Genomic DNA, 24,182 nt, shown 5'->3' with positions numbered 1-24,182 from the left:
TATATATATATATTTAGCATGGTTTCTTGTTGTAGGACTTCATTAAAAAAAGCAGCTGGAGGCCTTTTTGTGAAGTCTGTATCTTTATTTTACAATATTCTGTCTTGATGGATTTGTTGTGTTGAATGTTGGCTTTTCATTTATAAAATATCCTTGAAGAAGAAACTTTAGCCAGATGAACAGCATCCTGTTTCACAACACTCCCCATCCTTTCCAGTCTCCTCCTATTAACTAATATTTATTTCCACATTTCACCTTCTTTTGACTGTCTCTTTATTCTTTTCAGTATCCTCCCTCTCTCTTACTTCCTCTCAGTCGCCCACATCCAGCTTCTTTTCTCCTTTTCTAGTCATCTCATGCAAGTCCACCTCCTCTTTCTCTCTCAGACTTTTTTTAACATGTGCAGCTGTTTTGCCGCAGACACACATACATACACTTACCAAGACCCTATGAAACCTCACTCTGACCACCGTTTAATGGCCATACGGCACACAGACCCATCTAAACTGGCTTAATTGGCTCTGACAGCAAGTATGTCCCATGAAATCGACTTGGGATTAGCTCATATGTGTGTGCATCCATATGTGTGAGTGTAGACTACAGAAGGCTCTAAAGTGGATTGACTGACACTGGAAGGATGTTATGGCATGAAGAAGACAGGAAAAAGAACGATAGCGTGAAAAAGATTGAGAGCGAGGATGAAGATGTGAGGCCAGCAGGGGGGAACACGGCTTTATATCTCCTCTGTGAAAATCTGGAGATACTTAGCTGTCCTCGGTACTTTCGCTGGAAGATCTATAGTTTATCATCGGTGTCATTTTTAAGTCCTCTCCTGTCATTTTTACAGGAGTTGGCAGAAATGCGGAGACTTGGAAAGGCAGTGAGTCCAAATGAAACACAGAAGGAGTGACAGGGTGACCAAAAGAGGCTAATCCTCCGCTTCCGTAATCCCTCTGATGGTGCATGAATGTTCAAACAACCCTGCTTAAGGATCTATAAGCGGCACAAAGCAGCGTGATGTTGACAAAAACATAAAACTTTGGACTACCTATATACCTACATCAAATACTTCGTAGCAACCGATATCCATCCATGGTGTGTGTTTGCTAAGAAAACAGCACAAACTTGACAGATTTGCACTTGATTTATCATTTTGTTCCACTGTTCAGAAATCACACGGGGAGAAATGGAGAGTTCATACTTACAGCAGCTTTAATAGACCAGATAACAGCGCTCTCTCTCTCACCCATACTCTTGTCATTATTAGGTTCTTGCTAAAAGCTAGCCTAATACCCAAAAGTTCATATAAATTCATCTGGCAGCTTCGGAAAGAGCTTCTGGGAAATGTGAAGAACGAAAGCCAAAAGTATTAAAAGTGGTAAATTATACAACCCATCAGAAAGTACTCAGCAGGTAGCAGCACTGAACATCACCAACTGATTGCACTAATGGATATCTGAGTTGCCTTTTGGGTACGTGGTAGCATAACAGCTCGGACTCATTGAGCAAAAATGTTTCACAGAGTAAGATTTAATATTGGCCAGTAAAAGTCACACAAACAAACCTGCCTTGTGAACTGCATGTAGTAATTCTGCGAGGGCACATAAGGGTTTTCCTGTTTTGTTTTTGAATGGAAGCATATTTTCTTACACTTCAATGATACACCTCAATGTTGCAAAGCTGAATTTATGCAGAAATAGATATTTAGCCGTCCTATGTTCTTCAGTGTAGATTCAGAGTGTGCACTCCCTTTTGTTTCATCGTCATTCAGCTGCATCTCCCTGTGCCCGGTTCTTCCTGATAAAAGGGAGTTCTTCCTCCCCACCATCGGATTGCGGAGGTTTTCTCTCTCTTACAATACGAAACGCCTCGAGGCGGCTGTTGCTGTAAATCAATTGTTGCGATCTAAATAAATTTAACTTGAGTGTAAAAGTGAACCTGTCTAAACTTCCAGGCTCACATTCAGTTTGTGTTTTCAAACAGAATCAGTCTGAGATGTTATCTTGAAAAGTTGTAATGTTGAGAGACTGAAGAAGAAGCTACTATAAGATGTGTATCCATAGCAACAGGGTTTTTGTACTGCAGACAGTATTAGCAAGCTTAGAAGTCAGCAGAGGAGGGAAGTGTTTCTCTCCGTGTCTCTATGCGGTACCATGACACCGGTTCCTTCGTTTCTGCCTCATCTGTTCTTCTCTGCATTTATTGTTCCCCACAGACTTGTTGCTAATCTATTCATTGGGGTTTACACAATTACTGTAATGTGCTACTGCTTCCGCCTTCCTTCTCTCTTCTGTGCCGTTTAAAGGCTGGTGTGCAGCAGCATTATCCCTTTAAACCTCCAGCACAGGTTACTATTAAGCCAAGGGTGTCTGCCCCGTCATTAGTCATTTAGTGATCACGGAGGTATAATGTCAGAGGTCAGGAATACCTCTTTTTTTTTTTTTTTAGATACTTACAGATACTGGGAAACCTTGAAGCTTTGCTCAAGCTTAGCTCAAAATCTTCATTTCAATCTTATTCATTGTGTCTTTTTCTTGAAAGCTGACCAATTCTTCACTCCTGCCAACAGCTGGACAAGTGAGGCAGTAAGCAGCTGTAGCAGTGCACGGCGTGAGAGTATGAGAGGAATGAGGCAAACAAAATTTATGTCGAATTTGGGGCTCTAATCATTTTCACACATATACTCAATGGACGGTCTCTTTAGAAATCTGAGGTGACTTGCGGTTTGTTGGTTTTGGAGATGTAAAACAAGAATCTGGAGCTGTGTTCCCCGTCTTATAGTCAGCATTTAACTGTCTGACAGGCCTGTCTGAACACTTTATTTCAAAGTCTGTCTCAGGTTTAAGACCAGGTTCATCACCCATGACTGATCTAGTGGCAGTAATTTCTTCACTTCCAGGCTTAGTGCTTGCACAAGTCACCCTCCATCCATCGATAACAATGTGCATCCGTTCTGAGCGTTACAAGCGAAAGCGTCAGTTCAGCATCTTCGGTACCGTGAAATCCCTTAACTCCTAATCTCTAACCTTTAACCCCAGCACTGTCACCTTAACTATAACCCCATAGCCCTCATAATACCAGAAGAACAAATGCTAACCTAAAACCCTGAAAAGGGTGTGTGTGTGTGTGTGTGTGTGTGTGTGTGTGTGTGTGTGCAAAGAGTTGAGCTGGTTCAGGCTAAATACAGCTCACTCAGGAGAGGGTTTAAGAGTTGTTAAGGGGGCTTATCCAACACACACTAGAGGCTCAGTCTTTCTCTCTGAAGGCATAGCCACATAACAACAGGCAGTTACACACAAGTATTATAATAGTTGTTTTGAAGGTGCACAAAGGCTTCATGATTTTTCTGATGATGACAAAGCATTTCAGAGGGAAGGGCCGCCTGTTGTGCCAAAACTGACTATCCTGCCAAAGGAAGCTCAAAACAGCTGGTAGAAATTGCTATTTAAAGGCATCAAAATGACTCAAAATCCTCGAATTATTGCAGAAAAGCCAAATGAAAACTTAATAGTTTGTTTTTACGCCAGTTTAAGGGCTCAAAAGGGGGTCTGTGAGTAGTTACAGCCACACTGTGAAACAGCCACACTGTGTTCATGGATAATAGTTCTCCACGTTCAATCCAAAGTACCGTATTTTCCGCACTATAAGGCGCACTTAAAATCCTTTAATTTTCTCAAAAATTGACAGTGCACCTTATAATCCGGTGCGCCTTATGTATGAATTCTGGTTGTGCTCACTGACCTCGAACCGATTTTATGAGGTACACGACACTCAAAAATCCGTCAAAAATGTTTTAGTACGACTTTGGTAAGCTACGAAGCCGCACCGCTTGATGGATTGTCGGCTACCGTAGTCAGAAGCCTGGCGGAGTAATCTATTCACTTCAATTCAATTCAATTTTATTTTTCTAGCGCCAAATCACAACAACAGTTGCCTCAAGATGCTTTATATTGTACAGGTAGATCTTACAATAATAGATACCAAGAAAAACCCAACAATCATATGAACCCCTATGAGCAGCACTTTGATGACAGTGGGAAGGAAAAACTCCCTTTTAACAGGAAGAAACCTCTGACAGAACCAGGCTTAGGGAGGGGCGGGGCCATCTGCTGCGACCCCAATCTGGGTCCAAAACTCCGTCTACTTCAGGTTCCAAAGTCAAATGATCACTGCAGCATCACTGAGAGTTAAAAACTGTCTAAATTCTTTCATCTTTAATAAAATGATCTGCGTTGCTGCTTTACCAGGTGTAGCAATTAAGTTTAACATCCAGGTATCCATGAAAACAGAATTTAACGGAGTTAGAAGTTAGCAGGAAGTTAGCTCGCTAGCTTCCACCTAAGCATGATATAGCATGTTCTGACTGAGAGATTTCTGAAAAATTCAAACGTACAGCTCTGCTATCACTTCTAACATAAATGAAGACAGGAAACTAAACAGCAGTGACGTTTGTAGGGTTACTGAAGTTGGGCTAGCTGGTATATAATGATGTGCTACGTGATCGCTAGCGACACAGCTATGTTAGCATAACATAAACACAATGAAGCTGGAGGATGAACGCTAACTTTTTTCCATTCGATAAAAGTTAACATGAGGGTTCCCGATGGTTAGGGACAAATGCAATCGCATGGCAGGATGTTGTAAATGGACCAAACTTCAGTCAGGAGAACAACTGAGATAATCCATCCAGAACACGAGGTTAGTCATTAATATACTGCAACAACACGGGAATAGAGCAGCTGCAAGAGAATTCAACATTAATGAATCGATAGTACAGAAGTGGAGGAGCAAGAAGAATGAGCTGAGTAAGTTTAACTGGTCTGACTGTTCTGCTTAACGTGTCTTATAATCCGGTGTGCCTTATGTACGAAAACAGACCCGTTCATCGACAGTGCGCATTAAAATAAGGTATGATGAAAGACTGGCAGCCCGCCCAGTGTGTACGTAGCCTCTCGCCCATTCTTATGAATTTATAGAAGTGTCATTGCATGAATGATACAAAATAAATAGATTCATTAGTTCTGTATAGTTGTTGTCTAGACGGTGCACAGAGTCAAATAAGGGAAAACTCTGTGTGATAAGGGTGGGTTGGTTTGGTTGATCTTTATTTTTGTCCGTGTGGTCATGACATGTCGGATACCGCTGTCATATTGGTTACAGCAGCCGTGTTTACCGGTGGTCTTGACTCACTCAGCAATGAAGAGTGCAACACTCACACTTACAGATGCACACATAACCATACATCTCGCTGAGTGACGTTGTCCCTGTCTGGTTCTGCAGCCGCAAACCTAGAATGTTTAGTCATTTTTCACCCAGAGGATAATTACCTAAATAAGAGAAAGGTGGAGTGTGTGTCTGTTCGCATGGCTGGTTATGTAATTTTGTCAGTGACCTTTTAAGCAACAATATTTTGCTTTCTGTCTCCTTGTGCGTTATGCAGTAGTCACACATAAAGGGATTGAATGTGGGGAAGGAAACACGTCACGATTTATTTTTCTCTGTCTGTGTTTGTTCTAATCCTTCCTCATCCTCTCTGTTCTTTTCAGAGTGACCAAGTCCTGGTTTGGTGTGAAAACCACAGACGCTGTGCTCAGGTAAATACTACACACACTCACAAGCTTGGGCTATGACATCATACCAATTTGTTAATTTGGTCCAAGACTTACCAGGAACATTAAGCATATAACCAACCCCTCATTGTCCCGTTACCTCAAACATCAAGAAACAGTCCTAACCCCTAAACAAAATAGGAGCAAATGCCCGGGTTCATCTTCTTTTAGCAGCATACCCTGCGCAGTGCCCAAAGCTATAGCCTGCCAAAAACACCTTCCTTGAAAATTACCTACACATTGTGTTGACACAGACCAAATCATCTACAATGGAGCACAACTGATTCCTCAGCAGATCTTATCTATCTGCCTGTTTTTTGAGCGGTATCTGCCTTTATAATGGTCGATAAATGAAAATTAAAAAGTAAAGAAGAGACAGGAGAAACATCCTTCAACCCTGTTATCAGTGTTGATGTTGCATAGTTTGTCCACCAGAGGGCAGTCTGCACGTATCTGTTCACAACTTGTGTTTAAAACATCGCAAACACAAAAACCAGCTAATCCGAGCCGAGTTGGGCAGCGTGGAAATGAGTAAATGAATAACTTCACATAACAAATGTTAATGGAGGGCTGTTTATGTTTTGCGTATCAGAAAGAAAAAAATGATTGAATATAATATATCTTTTCTAAATATCAGCCGTAGAAATCCTGTATCAGTCGGATTCTGTTAATCAGAAGGTAATAGTAAAGTTTATCTAACTTTCTCAAAGTGGGACTGCAGTAGCTAGTTGCTGTAGCTAGCTGCTGTAACAACTAGCTACAGCAACTAGCTAGTGCTAGTTGCCACTAGCCACTGCTAATAGCAACAGTTTAGTTACAGTTGTCTTGTGATAGCATAAAAGTACAAATGCAAATGATGGCATTTATTAAGGTCTATGGAGATTCTGCAGGGCCGTAAATCAACTTCACCTGCATAAAACTCTGGCTCCAGAGTTAGCAGTGAGGACCAGTTAATTGAAAAAAGTAATTAATTACTGATTACTGATTACTTCTCCATTAAGTAATCCCATTACTCTACTGATTACTTATTTTCAAAAGTAATTAGTTACTTATTAGTGATTACTTCCCCAAGAAAGTAATCCTGTTACTTTATTGATTGCTTATTTTCAAAAGTAATTTTGTTACTTTTTAAAAACATGCTACCCAAACTGAACACGTAATAAAGCAACAGACCTTTCAGCCCAATTGTAATTTTTTTCTCCATAATCCATTATATAAAACTGAATCATATGAAAAAGTCTCTTTTTAAAACTTGTTTTATTAATTTTAATCTTTTAACTTTATATATCAAGCAGAAATTAAATTATATGCAACAGTCTTTGACTTGAAGAAATGTGTTTAACATTTAAACCTATTTTCTGCATATTCCAGCATCTAAAATAAAATCATTTTTTGTGTTTACACTCACTCTTTCAAATAGATGCAAGTAAAAACAGCAACATGTCAGTGAATGTCACATTCCTGTGGCAGCGTGCTTGCTGCTCGCTCAGAGCTGAAGTTTAATTTTTCGCTGTACAAAGACGTTTTCTTCCCACGCAGAGTGTGCAGTGGACACTAATGCTTTTGTCGCTTTTTACAGAATCAAACTCAAAGTATTCTGAGTACTTCCAAGCTTTAAACGCTGCACGGTCGTACTCTCTCCATCACTCCATATTATCCACTGTTGATCTGCACACGTCTGTTGCTGCCACGAACGTCATACACTCTCAAAATCAAAATCACACTTTAGTAGCGCAGTAACGTTGCATGCTTATAGGAAAGTAACAGTAATCTAATTACTTTTTTTGCAATGCTAATCCCTTACTTTACTCCTTACCTGAAAAAAGTACTGCGTTGCTGCCCGTCTCTGGTGAGGACCGCAGAGTCAAACCAAAGACAAAAATGTAAAAAAGATCAGAGGAAGTGAGATCTTTGCACTAGTTTTACTAAATGCGTTTGGCACAGATTTGCCTCCTGTCACATGATTAAAGCAGCCTTTTAAACTCAACACATGCATGCTTGTGGCTGTGTTACTGAATATCGTCTTTCAGCATATTATCTCGGTTTGATTAGCTGGCACATTTAAAACATTGGAAGCGTCAATTGAAAATGAGCAGAAAAATATGCACACGTGTTTTTTGTCCTCGGTGTGTACAAGAGCATACTGTAAACTATCCTGAGTCTGTAGCAACAAACTTGATTGTGCAACTGCACGTTAGAAGGCCAAGTGCCTCATAGTGGCCCACCTCAAAATGAAAAGGAACTTGGTGAGAGTGTCCCTATCCATTCACTCTCCTGTGGAGTCTTTAAGCCTCCACATTGCTTTCGTAATAGCACAGGTTGTGTTTTCATTTCAAATAATGTTCTCCTCTGTATCCCATTATCCATCCTCCATGGAGCAAAAATTAACGTGCTTATTCACTTTACACTGTCAGTAGGCTCAGGGTCTGTGTGTGTGTGTGTGTGTGTGTGTGTGCAAACATGCACGTGTGGTAATTCATTGTTTGGTTCAGGAAGCGTTTCCGTGCCCGGTATTTTTAGCTGCCAGTCTGTCCGCTCTACAGCAGTGTTTCCCATCGTAGTCTTATAGCAGGCCAACACACAAGACTGAAACTAGTTCTCCACGGTTTGGATGTTAATAATCATGTTTTAAATGTGTAAATACTAAATGCTAAAAACCTAAATCCAGGGAAATGCACAGCACTGTGCAAAAGTCCTGAGCAACCAGCCAGCAGCAGCCAGACTTCTCCAGGTTTTCTGAGATCTTTCAAAGTTCTTCTTTGAACTTTGGCTGCTTTATTGTTCATTTTCAGTGGAGTGGTTTTGTTTGTTTCGCCCGTGAATCATTCAAGCATGTTGTTTAAGTACGTTGTTACTAGCAGTTTATCACAAAACACATAATTTGTAATTTATTTTGTTGAAACTATGAAAAATACCAAAATATAACGCAAAATGCAAAAAGATTCCTTAAGAGCCAAAACCTGACATATCTCAGCACAGTGTGTCAAATAATAGTGCAGAGTGTCCTTAAAGAAATTTAGGAAACTGGACAAGTGGAGGACAAAAGAATAAGTGGGAGGCCTGAAAACTTTATCTAAAGCTGAAAGTCATGTCCTTAAGAAATAGGAAAGAATCCAGCAAAGACCTGACACCGAACTTGAGAGATGCATCTGGAACTTCAGTTGATCTATCTGCAATTCGCCAAAACCTCATCAGAAATGGTCTCAGTGGAAGGGTGGCTGTCAAGAAGCCATTCTTAAGGAAGTGAAACAAGGGGAAAAGGCTGCAGTATGCCAAATTACACAAGAACTGGACTAAAACTCAGTGGCAGCAGTGGATATGGAGCGATGAATCCAAATTTGAAGGAGGAGGTGTGGAGAGAGGTAGAACAGCCAGTGTCTACAGCCTTTAGTGAAACACGGGGGAGGCTCTGTCACGATTTGGGGCATTTTTCAGCCGGTGGTGTTGGTGATCTTCTCGAAATTTAGGGGAACTGTGAATGCAGGAACGTATTGTTGGATTTTGATGCACCGTGCAAAACCATCTGGACAGTTTCTTTGACAGTGGTCACTGCAGTAAAGAGAAACGTTTGTGCAGTGCTCTCTTAGAAAAGTGTACTATAAGGACGGTACAAAGATAATGATTCTTTGCTATAAGTAACAAAACATGAAAAATGTCCTTCAAATAACCTTCCATCACGACCTTTTACTCACTGACCGTAACTCACTCTCGACTTCTCGAAAGACTCTAACTTTTTATTGATGTGTTTTCTGAACTCCTCGTTCGAGTTCAGACAAATCGAAAAGCCTCAACCCAGCTGGAAGCACACCTGAGCAGTATTTCACTTCTTACGACATTTCCAAGCTTTGCTACAAATTCACAAGACAGTTGGATAATGGAAAAGGTACAAACAGGCACAGCGAGAGGCCTTTTCTGTATAGCGTGTATTTCAGTCGAGTGTGTATGCGTTTGTAATGGGGTCAGTGGGGGTTAGTGTCAACAGCAGCCAAGAGCCCCCACTGAAAGCTCAACCACCAGACCGTTGCAGGGGATACCACGCTGAGCGAAACATCAACTTTCAACTACACTTACCCCCGCCGTCACCTCAAACAAAAAAACACAAACAGATATTGTTCCTTTGACCTGCCCACACTAATCCCTTCCTTTGTCTCGACTTCTCCAGTTCTTCCCAGTTTGCTGCTTCTACAAAGAAACATCCTATCGTTTCAGAAAATATGAAACAGAAGTTTAAAGCCACGTCTTTGTGTTTTGCTGTTGTACACGTGTGAATACCGGCACGGCATTGCGCTGTAATCGAGGTCCGGCGGCAGTCTCTCAAACTGGCCGGCGGAGGTCGACGCAGTTTTCCTCTCAGACAGCGTGATACTGCACAGACGTGCACCGTGTCTCTTCTTGCTTGTTTGAATTGCAAAGTTATTAATTCTTACTGTTTTACAGCCTGTTGAAAGTGGATACAGCCCAATTTGTAAAAGTCACCGCAGTAGGCCAAGCAAAATAAATTAGAGCAGAAAAGCACATATCCTAGTCCTCTGCCGTAATTGCCAAGATTAATCAAAATAACGAATTGCATAGCGAAAGAAGTCCAGCAGTGTTTAATGCACTCAAGGTGTGCGTATTTGCTAACTGGATGTTTGAGAGATGTTCAGACTTTGCTGCTTTTTATTGATTATGCACCCGGGGAGCGTTGCACGCTGCACAGTTTACGTCTTGTTGCTTCACAGGTTTTTGCTAAAAATGAAGAGAACTCTAGTCTGCTCTATTCTGGTTTGATGTTTAACCCCTGATCATGATAACGGGTTACTGTGAGATACAGAAAGACAGATAAGGATCGCTGAGAGTGATTTGGTCACACCAGAGACTCCAGTCGCTGTAATGTGAGACGGTCTCTATTATTGTTCTCGCTGAAACGTCTCAGCAACATTCAATATATCCACATGACTCTGGGGATAATCTGACTTCTCCTCAGAAAAGGTTGCAACAATGCAGTACTGTTTATTTTTAATAATGTACGTTCAGGATACATATATATATCTATATCTACACACATACTGAAAAATCACAGTGAGCCCGACAAAGTCCTTTCCTCTAAAAAAGAGCAGAAACATATAAAAATGGTTTCTTTCACTTTACAAGTATGTAGGTTTCAAAATCTCAGCAGGTATTTGCTGTCAACTTGACTGTGGCGTTTATGACACATCACGAAGGCGATAAAACATACTCATGAGCACGTGCAGTATGTGTCTTGATGCATGCTCAGTCATCCAGGTAAGTAAATCCCAAAACGTTGATTCTCCGGTGTTGCTTCAATAGCTGCTCTTGTAGAAGTAAGCAGCTACCACACATGTGAGGTTTTGTCTTGGTTGAGTGCTGCAGTTACTGCTCGTACAGTTAGCTTTTGTGGGCAGAAGTAAATTCTCAATGCATCCACACAGACACAACCTTCTTGATTGAAAGCTGCAGTTAAATGAAACCTGATCATGTGTGCCTTCAGAAACTGCTTTTTGTCCAAAGACACACATAAATTGATGATCCCAAATTGGCTGTAGGTCTTAGTGTGGGAGCGAACGATCGTCTGTGTCTCTGTGATGTCCCTGGGATAGGCTGGTGACCTGTTCACAGTGCACCCTGCCCCCTGGGATGGAGCGCGGCTCCCCCACGACCCTAAATTGGATAAGTAGTGAAGAAAACAGACAGATGGACACTGTTAGGATTTGTACTCTGCGCTGGATAAACTATGTGATGTTACACTGATCTGAAATGTCCTTATTAACCAAAAGCAGTTATAGCCAAAATATAAGCTGACATTAGCTGATATTGTAAAACCGAATCGGTCACGTTTCTATATTCAGCTGCAGTCTTGATCATTTCACTCTGAGAGAAAAAAGAATGAGAAACTCAGAAGGGAGGAAGTAGCAGGGAGTCTACTGGTCGTTAGCCGTTGATCTGTTGAAGGAAAAACATGCCTCTGAATGTCTGATTTCAGGCGCTTTCTCTCGGGAACTACATTTTCTTGTGCTTATAAACCCAATTTTAGGGTTATTAGGTAGGCAAATCTAACAACAATGACTCAGTCTTAACCTTCGACGTTCGACCGGAGGATCTCATAAAGCCTTTTGGCAGTGTAGCATGCTCAGTAACTTTTGATGGAGACTTTTATGGAACAATTTGTCTCCCTTCAGCTGCTTTTTCACTCCCTAATGCAAAGCTGAGCAAAGATGGACTTACTGACATTCAGCATATGTAACACAGTCTATCTGCTCACGCAGCATACTCCCATCCATAGGAGTGGGTGCTTGTTTTTTTCACAGTACTCTATATTTCTCAGAAGTTGTAGCTCTGGTGAGCTGAGGCCTTTTTACACAACAAACACAAAGGAATAAAAAAATGTGATGAAACAAGATCACAGGTAAAGGAATGCACCTCAGTAGAGCTTCATATATATCTGTGTGTTGCATACGTCTCTCTGTCGGAGACAAACACCAACCAGGCGGATGCTGCCATAACACACATGGTTTGTGTCACACCGTCAGTGCGCTCTCTTTCATGGGAGCTCACAAAAACTAAACTACAGCCCTCACTCAATTCCTCTATCTTTCTATTTCCTGCTTTTATCTCTCACTTCTCACACGCACACACACACACACACACACACACACACACACACACACACACACACACACACACACACACACACACAAAAATGTTGGGTATTCATATCTTGTCTAGCCCCTTACCCCCAAATGAAACCCTGTCACTAAAACCACATTTTGAGTCTCAAAAATGCCTTCAAACTCGTTGGGACCAGGATTTTGGTCCCCATAAGTATAGTAAGCTTCCAATTTTTGGGCCCCACAAAGATATGAGTACACACTCACACTCACACACATACATATTGCAGATGTAGTAATGTGTACCAGGTGTTTAAGACAGTAGGATGTCTAACAATAAACAGATCTGGTGAGGAACAAAGGAGCTCATTTATATTGTGATCATCCCATCATTCTTCCCATCTAATTTATTGCTCTGAATTTACATGACTTTACTGCAGTAGATCGATCTATCTATCTATCTATCTATCTATCTATCTATCTATCTACCTATCTACCTATCTACCTATCTACCTATCTACCTATCTACCTATCTACCTACCTACCTACCTACCTACCTACCTATCTTAAATTATAAGAGCTGTGGCAGATTTACATTTTTGTACTTGTTCCGTACTCCAGCATCTCCTGGTGTTTCCTAAAGCAATTCTCCAGGTCAGGTGGGATTTGTAGAGACTCCAGTACATTGCAGAGCATTCGTGAAAAATTGTAGACACATTGCAGAATTCACATTCGCTCCATTAACTGCCATGTACCCACAGGTTTGAGTAAGAGCTATCAGTCTGTCGCTGTCCGGACCAGATGAGGTGCCCTTCCCTTCCATCACGTCCTTTAAGTTTCATATTCTCCCCCCTGCAACCCGGAGACTTCCGGAGAACACTGCAGGATGGGTTATACATGTCATGGGAATCATGCCACCGAATTGCTAGCTGGCATCATATCTGGAGCCTTTCTGTGTGAAGTTTGCACCTTCTCCATGTCCAAAGACACAAGTTAATGCATGCATGTTAGATTGACTGGCAAATCCAAACGGGCTGTGTGCGAACATAAACGGTCGTCCTCTCTGTGTTAGCTCTACCTGTCTGAGGACTATGGTAAAGGGTTCACTTATCAAATAGTTGACTCCACGGTCCAGTCTGCAGCACTCTTCCTTTCTCCTCCTTAGAGTTTAGAGGAGATCCTTCTGTCTTGCTTAATTTGGAAGTGCAACAGCTGCAAACAACAGCTTATATAAGCCTCCATGTCCTTTCCTGGCAACATTTTGATATTCAGCTCTTTTCCACTTTTCCCACAGTCATTTCCTGGCTGTGCCAACACGTCAAATAGCTGTCAAGTCGAGAGTTGCTGGTTGGTACATATATAACATGTACTTGGCTAAAAGAGTTAACTCTATCAAGCTGTCAAATTAAATAGTTTAACCACCACCAGGCACCAAACACGTGAGTGTTATTGTCCATACTTTATTTGTTAGTCCAGCATCTGTTCATTGGGAAAAAGCAAAGAGAGGGTTAGGGAATGGGAAAAGGGAGGAAGTTCTGGTAGTATTCAGTCAGAGGTCCTTTGTGGGCACATGTGCTTCGAGAGGTGAAGAAGTTAAACACTAAACTAACTACAAGCATTCGTCTTTTTTCGCTCCTATGCTTCATACCAGTCTCTTCCCGTTTCTCTATCATCTTTCTTGCAGCCCTTTCCCTCCTCCCACAAGCTGCCGTCTTAAGTTAGCTCTCATTGTTTTGCATGTTTTTCCAAAAGTCTGGAAAAAGTCTAACATGCTTTTCAATGGGATTTTTGGAATTTGTTCCACTGCTTTTCACTCAAATGCCACAAAGCCCGTAGTGTGCGTGCACATGTGTGCATGCACGTGTCAGTATTTAGATAATAAAGAAAGAATCCTCCTGTCTTCTGAAGTGATTTGCAGACTTTCATTTGACAATACACCTTTAACCTGATGACAGACAAGTTATTATGTGTCTTAGCAAGGTTTGTCATTAAGAGGGCCGAGTCTAGCACAGGTAAGCTTTGCTGGAAATCAGCTTGGTTACTTTCAGGTGAAAACTTCAAGAGGGTGCTATTTTTTACCTGGAAAAAAGCCTTCAAGTTCCTGAAATAGCTGATGATTGAAGGTGATGCAAACTGATGGCGCTTTAATGTCTTTAACAGGATAAAGATACAAAGCACTCTCTCTCTCTCTTGCACTGGGGATTCAGTATAGCTCCGTTAAACACATTTACATATTTATTTATAAATTATAGAGTTCTTTAATTTAAAACTGTGTAAACGGTCAACTAAATCACCCAAATTCTATTCACACTGTAAAGCAATATGAACAATCAAATGAGGGCATCCAGTTTTGCGTTGGGATGAGTCTTGCTGCTGTGGTTTCGGGTCCACGTGTCCCCTTAGAAGTCTAGAGTGATAAAACATTTCTAATGATGGATGCGGCGTCCTCCAGGATAACAGTTCCCCCATCCACAGGACGCGAAGACTCACCGAGTGGTTTGGTGAATATGAATATGCTGTGACTCATACGCTGTGGACTCTGAACCCAGCTGAAAGCCTATGAGAAGCTGTGGAAGATTTAAGATGGTGCTCTCCACCTCCATCAACTGAAAAGCAAATGAAGGAAATATTTGGGGAGAACGGTGCAGAAGGAGAGTCAATGCCAGGTTGCACTGAATCACTTTGTGTTGTTTTTTCCTTGAGTTAGTCACCTGTGTCTTTGTACCACAGGTTACAGCGAGCTAAGTAAACTCTGAAGAGCCGATGACAGGATGAGCACATAAATAAGCAGCAGCAGTTTTCCACGTTGCCTCCCCTGCACTAGTGCCTGTGTGCAGAGTGAGCACATCTGGTGGCTGTCTTTCTTTTCTCTGTCACTCTCGCCCTCCTTTTTTTTCTGGACCTGCTTCACTGTTTGTCTTTCATCTCCACTCTCCTTTTCAACTGACACTCACTTCTCCCCCTCCTCCGAAACCACATCTCTCCCATTTCCTCTCCACCCTCTTGCCGAGTGCGGCTGTCATCCCTCTATTGTGGCAGGTGAGGCCGTAAAACAGCGGGCGAGACCGGAGGAGGTGTATGCGTGTGTGATTAATTATTACAGAGATATGTGAAGAGCTCCTCTGCAAACTATGCGCACACATGGACACCTAGACAGTCATTAATCTTGGCTTTGTTACAGCGTGTTGCTGTGTTAAACAGTAACATCGCTGACCTCTGACCTGAGCTGCGTCTGCTGCGTTCTCTCTCTCACACGTAACTCATCATGTGGCCTTCAAGTCCTACAGTGTCCCTTTGCCTTCCAGCTCCTCTTATACAAATACAGTGGATGCATGTTTCAGTGATTTATTACATTTAAGGAATATTTGAGTGTGTAAGGTGTGTAGCTCCTTCATGCCACACGTTTCCAGCTTCGGTCCATTAGTCTCTGAGTCCTGTGCCTGGTTTTCATACATGGATTTAATTGTGGGATTTTTTAGCTTCGGATCTTCGTTGTGGATCTTATGTCATGGATTTGAGTCTTGATTTATCTTTCGTGTTGCAGATCTTCTAGTAATGTGTTTTGGTTCAAGTCTTTTTTTACTTTTCGCTCCTTCTTTGCACTTTTAGCTTCCTCTTGTTTTTCTGTTAGTACCGATTTTATTGTCCCTGTTGTCATGTCTGATGTGATGCTTCTTATCTCTGTGTTACATGTTCATTTCATATCCTGTGTCAATTTTACTTCCTGTCTCCCTGGTTGGTCTCACCTGTATGGAAGCCCGTTTCTGCCACAAAAAACAAAAAAAGTATCCTTAACTCGACATTTTGAGTTATTTTCTTGAAATTTCAACTTGTTAGCTCGAAATTTTGAGAAAAGTAACTCGAAATTTCGAGTTAGCTCTGCCAATCAGTAATCTACGTGAATGAGGTCATTGTCTTGTTACCTGGAAGGATATGGTGGAGAGGAACGAGCACTCAAAACCGGATCGCAACAAATTGGCGCTTTTGAGAGTACGTTTGCTGTGATTCAGCTAATAACACAAGGATTTCATCATTTGTGAAGCCACACTGAAAATACTGAAAATACAATTTGTACATCCATGACTGGCTGTAAAACTGGTAGCTTAGCTGTAGCATTTGTAGCTGATGGCTTCAGCTTCCGGGTAACAAGGAAATGACGTCATTCATGTAGATCACTGATTGGTAGCGCTAACTTGAAACTTTGAGTTACTTTTCTCAAAACTTCGAGTTATGGATACTTTTTTTGTGATGGAAACGAGCTTCCATACACCTGTGTTAATCACTTTCACCTGCATTCTATGCGTCATCCTCCCATCAGCCCCCTGTGTATTTGTGTGTGTGTATTTAGATGGATAGGTAGACAGATAGTTGGTCCTGGCTTGTGTGTCTGTCTCTTGGACTTAGTTAACCTTTTAACTCCTGCGTTAGCCTCAATAGATTGGCTCGCTTAAGTAAGTCTTCTTCCTGCGCCCTGCATTTGAGCCCTAATCCCTCCACACAGTGTGGCAGTCTGTGTGTATCTAAGCTACACTATATGGACAAAAGCACTGGGCCACCTGCACATTACACTTACAGAAGCTGGTCATCCATTAAACTCCAGAGGCACACTTTTTGTGTTGGCTTTAATCCCACAGGACATTTGATCAGTGCAGTCACTGAGTATGCAATGGGTTTGCTGCTTTTATGCACCGTGTACCTCCCGGTTTATACATCCATCTCACAAGCAGCAGACTACCGGTTCAGTCCTGAGAGGAGACACAGTTTGGGTTTCATCAGTAAACATCTGCCAAATCAAACACGCAGAGCTACCAGCTGTGTGATTGTGCTTCCTAAACGCTCGCCATAAAAGCACTTAAACTAAACATTAAATATCTAGGAGGGAAGAAATTTCATGCATCTTATTATTTGGGGATCTTTTTAAAGTGACCCATTCCTTCACAAATGTTAGGCAGCGTGCCTGGGTAACTAGTTGATTTTACACACCTGTGTGACTGAAAACATCGGAATTCAACAAGTGGAAGAGACTGTTTAATAGTACAGAACAATATCAATAACAGCCAGTTTAAAATCACCAATTAACCTGAACCCATTAACCACATGTCTCTGGGCCGTGGGTGTAAACTGGAGTACCCAGAGAGAGTATAACTCCACAGAGAAAGGCCACAGCCAGCTGGTGGACTCAAACCTGGAACTTTCTTGTGCTAACGTTGTGCCACCGTGCTGTTATCTATAACACTGGAAAAAAATGTTAGAATATGATAAAAGGCATGGGTTGGAGTATTTAAGACGGCCCTAAAAACCATCTGTTGAGCTCTGCACTTTCACCACTGCAGATCCACATCAGCAGCATCTTTGCCAGCAACATCTGCCATCATGGTGGATAACATGGAGCCCAGTGTGAGTGTCATGGACGTGTGCTTAGCTCCATGGTTTTCGGTTCCTAAGCCCGAGTTCTTATTGCCTTTTTGACTAGTGAACAACAACTGCGGTTAACATCCCAAACTCTGTTTTGCAGGCATGCCCAACATGCTTTCAAATGATATATAGCTCTACTGGAGTAGCAAGTTATCCTGCTATGATTATTTTACTGGCTGCACTCTTGCTACATTTGTGTTCTCAGTTTTGTGGCAGATGTGCATGGCACAACATTACATGTAGGATTTAACTGTGTATTTATTCACGAACGGTCACGACAGCAGGTAGCTCTGCGTGTTTGATTTGGCAGACGCCTTCCTGATGCAACCCCAAATTGATTTCTTCTCCTGGGACCAAACTGGAAGGTCTTGCTGGTAAAGTGAATGTGTAAACCACTACAGTATAGAGCCGCTGTGCTCCAGACCGAATCAACCTTCTACACTCGACTACAGTGATTTTTATTGCAGGAGAAGAGGATAAGTTGGTGAATGAGAGGAGAGAGGAGAGAGGAATAATGGCACAGAGATTGGAGCAGAGGTCATGTGGGAGAAAAAAAGAGCGATAATATGAAGACAATGGATGGAAAGAACAAAAGAACAGAAAGGATTATAAAATAAGTGGCTTAGAAAGGGAGAGAAAAACAGGAGCGAGTAATAAATGGGAGAAGGGGAATGAAAAATTTGATATTTCTGTTACTGATCAGCGGCAGCAAGGAGGGGGTGGGCTGGGTTTGGAAGTGGTGCTGGAGTGTGTGTGTGTGTGTGTGTGTGTGTGTGTGTGTGTGTGTGTGTGTGTGTGTGTGTGTGTGTGTGTTTGGGGAGATTTTGACAACCATAAGCTCAGAGCAGCACGTGGTTGAGTGAAGAGACCCCTGGGAGCTCTGTGAAGAAACACATCAAACTTAAGGATCTAGTTACATTTGTGTGTGTGTGTGTGTGTGTGTGTGTGTGTGTGTGTGTGTGTGTGTGTTATTTTAGTGTCTCGTCACCCTTTCTGGAGTACATCATTAACTAGCAAAGGAGAAAAATCACCGATGAAATAACTAATGAGTAATTCTTCTTGCCTTAGATTTTCTTTGCAGACAAAAACTTCGAGGTGGCTGCTGAGGTTTGAGGTTTGCTTCTTCGAATAATGACTGAAGTGTTTGCATTTGGTTCATTGTGTTTTCAATGTCTTCGAACACGTTTTAGTGTAAAGAGAACCGACCATCACATCACAATTCAGTGAGCTGCTCTGAATGCAAACCCAAACAGAACAAGTAGAAAAAATGAGATTTTTGCCACAGTGTTGATAAATTGAGAGGTCAGTCTGTGTAACATGTTTCCTCCCATTCCAAGATCTCAGGTCAAAACAACTGCATCTCTTGATTCCCCATGTAAAACCACACAGAGGTGACAGATAGACAAATTGTGTGCATCAACTCACAACCAACTCTCTTAAAAGAGCAATTTATCACATTTATTCGCTCCCCATAAAAGCACGTCGCAGCTTCCGTACACAGACTCCCTCTGCCTGCGCGAAGCCGTCAGCCATTTACATTTACTCGTGTTAGTCGAGTGAAGAAAATCCAATATTTCAGCGAAAGAAAAAAAAAGGCCGAATGTTGCAGGGTTACAAATTTTATAATAATTACAATAATTTACAAAAATGAAAACATTAACATAACTTAGCTGAAGGCTGAAACTGGCGGTTATCTTTTTTAATTAGTCACTTTACCTGATTATTAGCCAGTTAATGAAAACTCCAATTGTTGACTAATTGTCGTTGCATCCCTGATCAGTATTCTTCTGTGATATGTGACATTAGCAAGAAGAGGTTAATGACTTAAAGACAGGAAACCAATGCACACATGTGCTCACTGACTCATATGAAGCATTTGAGCTCCAGGTTTTGTAACGCTGCAGATATGATTAATAAAAGGAGATTTTGAAGATCCAACCAGCAAGTCGAAGCTTCGAATTTGTCCTTTGTTAAATTGACACTTTCGTCTTTTTTTCACATCCACGAGCATCACTCGACAGATGAGTCAAGTTAAAAATAAACCCAGTCTAGACGAGTTTTGTACAGAAGACATTTTCATCCAGGGGTAGCCATTAATTTGTGCAAAGATAAACTTCTGATGCCATTTCATTAATTCTGTTTCTCCTTCTGGAATCAGTGAGTTGGAATAAACCGGAGGAGTGATTGAAGCCAGGCACGCCGGGGAGTTGAAGGAGACAGACAGACAGAGAGAAAAGAGAGACTGAGGGGGGGTGAGGGTGAAACCGCAGTTTTTATACGTTGTCTGGTTTTAATTTGGTAAGAGCCATCATTCACCAGTTCACTGAGGTGGCAAACCAGATGAGTGCGTGCTTCTGGAGCGTGTGTTTCTTTACAGTCATGGACACTGAGATCTGCTTCTACAAATCTTAAAACCATCTGACACTTTGTTATTTATTATTTGTCTTGCTAATATTTCTTTAGTCCTCAGCCATTTTCAAGGAATAGCTTGGGAAATGTGCTCATTCTCCTCTGGCGTAGAGGAGAGGTTACACTTTAGCAGGTCAGGCTGGATGTGCAGGGAGGCTGGAAACAGCTAGCATGGTGTAGGTAATGAAGTGAGATTGCCAACACGTCTAATGCTCATTAACCATCTCTCAGTGAGTTTGAGCAACAATTTGCTGCTCTGTGAGTCGTTCTGGAGCTCAGGAACGAAAAAGACACTCCTCTGTGCCAGAAAGAGTCGGTAATGGATTGTGCATGAATTACAGCAGATGTTGTCATATCTGCAGGTGTAGGTGTGTGGCAGGCAGTGTTATGGACCCAAAACGCAGGACTCAGCAACGCAGAACTGAACTAAAAATCACAGCGTCAATGCTGAAAAAACAGGCAACAAAAACAACAACATAACGTCACAAAACAAAATAAACTGACTCACTGACAGAGAGGGAAACCAAACAGTCGGAACCACTACTTACAATAAGGGAGTGACAATACAGTCCCGATCTGATGTTTAAGAACAATTGAAAAATGTCAGAAAATCCTATTTTGCATGGTTGGATCTTAACAGGGTTCCAAGTCGAGCTTCAACATGCAGCAAGAAGAAATGGGAGTGAGACAAAACATGTTTTTGAGCAATTTATTAAAAACAACTGTTAAACTGAAACAGGCTGATCTAAGGCTGATCAACAGTTTAGGACCAGTTGACCTTTAAAAGGTGAATCTGTGGATTCATTGTCCTTTTCTGTCAAGTAGTCACACTTTAATGATGGCAAAGGCAAAAACTTTCCCTTTTTTAAACGTGATCGGGTTGTTGAACTGCATGAGCAGGATCTCTCACAGCACGCCATTGCTGCTGAGGTGGGACGCCGTAAGACGGTCATTTGGAATTTCTTAAATGATCCTGAGGGTTATGGAACAAAAACTCAAGTGGAAGATGCAAAAAATGTCACCAACACTGAGCCGAAGCATCCAATCGGCTGTCCGTCAAGACACTGGACGATCCTCGACCCACATTAAGGCCGTTTCTGGTGCCGACTGCAACCCCGTAACCATCAGACGCATCTGAGACGGAAGGGCTTCAAAAACAAAAAAATTTCTTCAAAGGCCTCGTCTCCTTGAACGCCACAGAACTGACCATTTCGACTTTGCAAGCGAGCACCAAGCATGGGACACTGAAAGGTGTCTAACGAGAACAAATGTAACCTTGATGGTCCTGATGGTTTCCAACGTTACCAGCATGACAAGCAGATCCCACCTGAGATGTTTTCTACGCTCCACAGTGGAGGGGGCGCCATAATGATCTGGGGTGCTTTTTCCTTCAGTGGAACAACGGAGCTTCAGGAGGTGCAGGGGCTTCAAACGGCAGCTGGCTGTGTCCAGATGTTGCAAAGAGCATCCCTCATGACTGAGGGCCCTCATCTTTGTGGTAACGACTGGGTTATTCAACAGGACAACACTACAGTAAATATCGCCATAAAGGACAAGGCACTTCTTCCAGGAGAGTAACATCACTCTTTTGGACCATCCTGCATGTTCCCCTGATATAAATCCAATTGAGAACCTTTGGGGATGGATGGCAAGGGAAGTTTACAGAAATGGACAACAGTTCCAGACAGTAGACGCCCTTCCCCTTTCTCCTTGTTGCATATTGAAGCTCTACTTGGAACCTTGTTAAGATCCAACCATGCAAAACGATGCATTTTTTGCCATTTTAAACTTTTGGTTGAGACTACATATACACACAAAGGATAACGAACGGGAACGGGTCACAGGTGGGAACACAGCTGACACTAATCAGATTGACACACGAGACAGAGACTTTGAAACTAACAACAAGATGGAGACATGCAAACTTGACACGAGGACTGGGAGTAACCCGACAAGGGGACACAAAACACGAGGGGATAAGAGATAAACAGATACGAAGACAAGAGTGACTAAACATGAAACGTGGAACACGGGGGAGGCGGAAAAAGAACCATAAAGGCTAGATGACAAAACCAAGATCAGAGATGCAACAATAAGAACCAAAACCAGGAACGTCAGCTGAATTTTAGGATATTAAATAAACCAGAATCAAATGGTCCAAATACATAAACCCTGCATCACGGAAACATTACAGATGTTTAATTTGAATCTTTACAGGTGTTAGCAGGTTAGATTTGGATGGAGCCTCCAGCTTTTGTGCTGAGCAGGAATCTACATGAATGTGCTAAAATGCTGAAATGTGCCTCGTGCATATTTTCTTATTTTATTAATTTTTTGTTTTTTTCTGTTTTCTTCCATTGTGTTGGGTTATGTGTAGTGCCTTCAGCCATGCAAAGAACTGTGGGAAACCAGGAAGGTGGCATCTCCAAAGTCTTGCGAGGTAAGACGGAAACAGTGCGTGGCGTTTTTGTGCTCTTGTGCAAGTCTCGGCAGCCTCGGTGGCATTGTCGTTCTTTGCAGACGCACGCTTTTGTTGGCACCACAAAGCTGTTTTGACCTTGTGCAATAAATGAGCGTTTGTGTGTGTTTTTATAAAGCTTTGTGCACTTCTAGTATACATGGGACACTGTGCAACAGTTTTATGTGCATTTTGTGTGAGTGTGTGTGGCCTGTTTATTTGTAAAGCCGGTTTCTGTGGCTTTCTGAGAGATTAGTTTTTCATCACAATAGCTGAAGCGTGTTACTCGCGGGATGGCTGATTGGCTCGCTGGTTATGAACACAGGGTAATTCAGAGCTATTAGTGAAAGCTTGTGTTTACATTTTCCTGATCTACAGCTGTCTGCACAAACAGAGAAATGCGCACATGCACGCACACGCACGCACACGCACACACACGTAGCTTTTTGGACCAGCCTTTAAACAGACAGTAGGAGTATACCACAGGAAGCGCTTTCACCTTTACTGTGTGTTTTTGTGGCCTCGTGTGTGTTCCTATACACTGTGTGTTATTTCTGTGATGTGTCAACTGTAATAATAATTACACCCACCGTGCTTTACTCTCAGAAGCAGACAGAGTGTGTGACAAGCAGGGAGTTTCTGGCCTCGTTAAGGTCGTCTCGTCAGGGAGACTGCCCTCCGCCTCAGCGAGCCACAGGATTTGCCGCGGCCTGCGTGGAGAGCTGCTCGTCAGACCAGCACTGCCCCTCCCCCAGGAAGTGCTGCTCCAATAGCTGTGGACATACTTGCCAAGCCCCAGCCAATCTGTACAAAGGTAAAGGCAACTTTTGGAGTTTGTGTGAAGCATAATGTGGTAGCTGTTACTGATCGTCCTATCAAGTGGTTTTGATAGATAGACTGTAAATGAGTAATTAGACCCCAGTTATTAGACTTAATAAGGCAAAATGCATCACAGTGTGTGTCTAAGTCGTCCTGGGAACTCCCATAACTGTCCAAATGTTTCTGTGTCATCTAATTGTAATGTCAGTATGTTACTAGTCAAGTGAGTTATACTGATGTGTAACAACAAGCTTGTAACCTGGTCTGTCCTCGCAGGTGTCCCTCTGAAGCCTCGAAGAGACATTAGCTTTTTGGAAGACTCGGAGGGTCGTGTGAAGGTGATGTGGGTGTCGAAGTTCAATGTCAGCGTGGAGCCCGTCGTTTACATACTCCAGTCCCGCTGGAACATCGGCATTCACCCCAGTGAAGACCACGCCTCTCCATGGGCTACTGTAGCCATGGTAAATGGTTAATAGTCACTTTCCATGTGCTAATTAAGTAGTGAGAAAACTGATATTTACATAACAATTAAGAAGTAAACTTATCATAGACTAAGGAGGGGACTTGTCCTAATGTTTGTGTCTGTTATTGGGGGTTGTTACATGATGTGATGATTATTGATGATTATTTGGGACAGTTGTAGAGTCATTCGGCTGTGAAACTGGCTCTCTGTGCCTTTAAAAGTGGAGCCGCCCCACAAAGTTTGTAACATATCTTTACCTCATAACTCTCAATTTGCCTTGGATGATGAAACTTCTCAGCTATGGAGATGGATGTTAGACTTAGTTTCCACCTCATCAGTCTGCTGCCTTGCTGTCTAAACCTCTCCACCCCAGTCAGTCTCCCATTCTGCCAGGGTAAACG

General features: G+C 42.2%; 1 protein-coding gene across 3 annotated transcripts in view; it reads left to right on the top strand.

Annotated features, from left to right (window-relative positions):
- Positions 1-24,182, top strand: part of anos1b (anosmin 1b) — a 46,624-nt gene that overhangs the window by 7,651 nt on the left and 14,791 nt on the right. For 2 of the 3 annotated variants that reach the window (XM_005733117.1, XM_005733115.1), the window contains exons 2-5: positions 5,547-5,594; positions 22,419-22,481; positions 23,106-23,313; positions 23,595-23,779. In XM_005733117.1, coding sequence (XP_005733174.1) covers positions 5,547-5,594; positions 22,419-22,481; positions 23,106-23,313; positions 23,595-23,779 — 504 coding nt within the window. The remainder of the gene's footprint in view (positions 1-5,546; positions 5,595-22,418; positions 22,482-23,105; positions 23,314-23,594; positions 23,780-24,182) is intronic. The other variant, XM_005733116.1, reaches the window with a different exon arrangement.

The sequence above is a fragment of the Pundamilia nyererei genome, unplaced genomic scaffold (genome assembly GCF_000239375.1).
Source record: "Pundamilia nyererei isolate P.nyererei 1_Seehausen unplaced genomic scaffold, PunNye1.0 scaffold00050, whole genome shotgun sequence".
In the NCBI taxonomy this organism is placed as follows: Eukaryota; Metazoa; Chordata; class Actinopteri; order Cichliformes; family Cichlidae; genus Pundamilia; species Pundamilia nyererei.
This window is presented reverse-complemented; position numbering and strand designations above follow the sequence as displayed.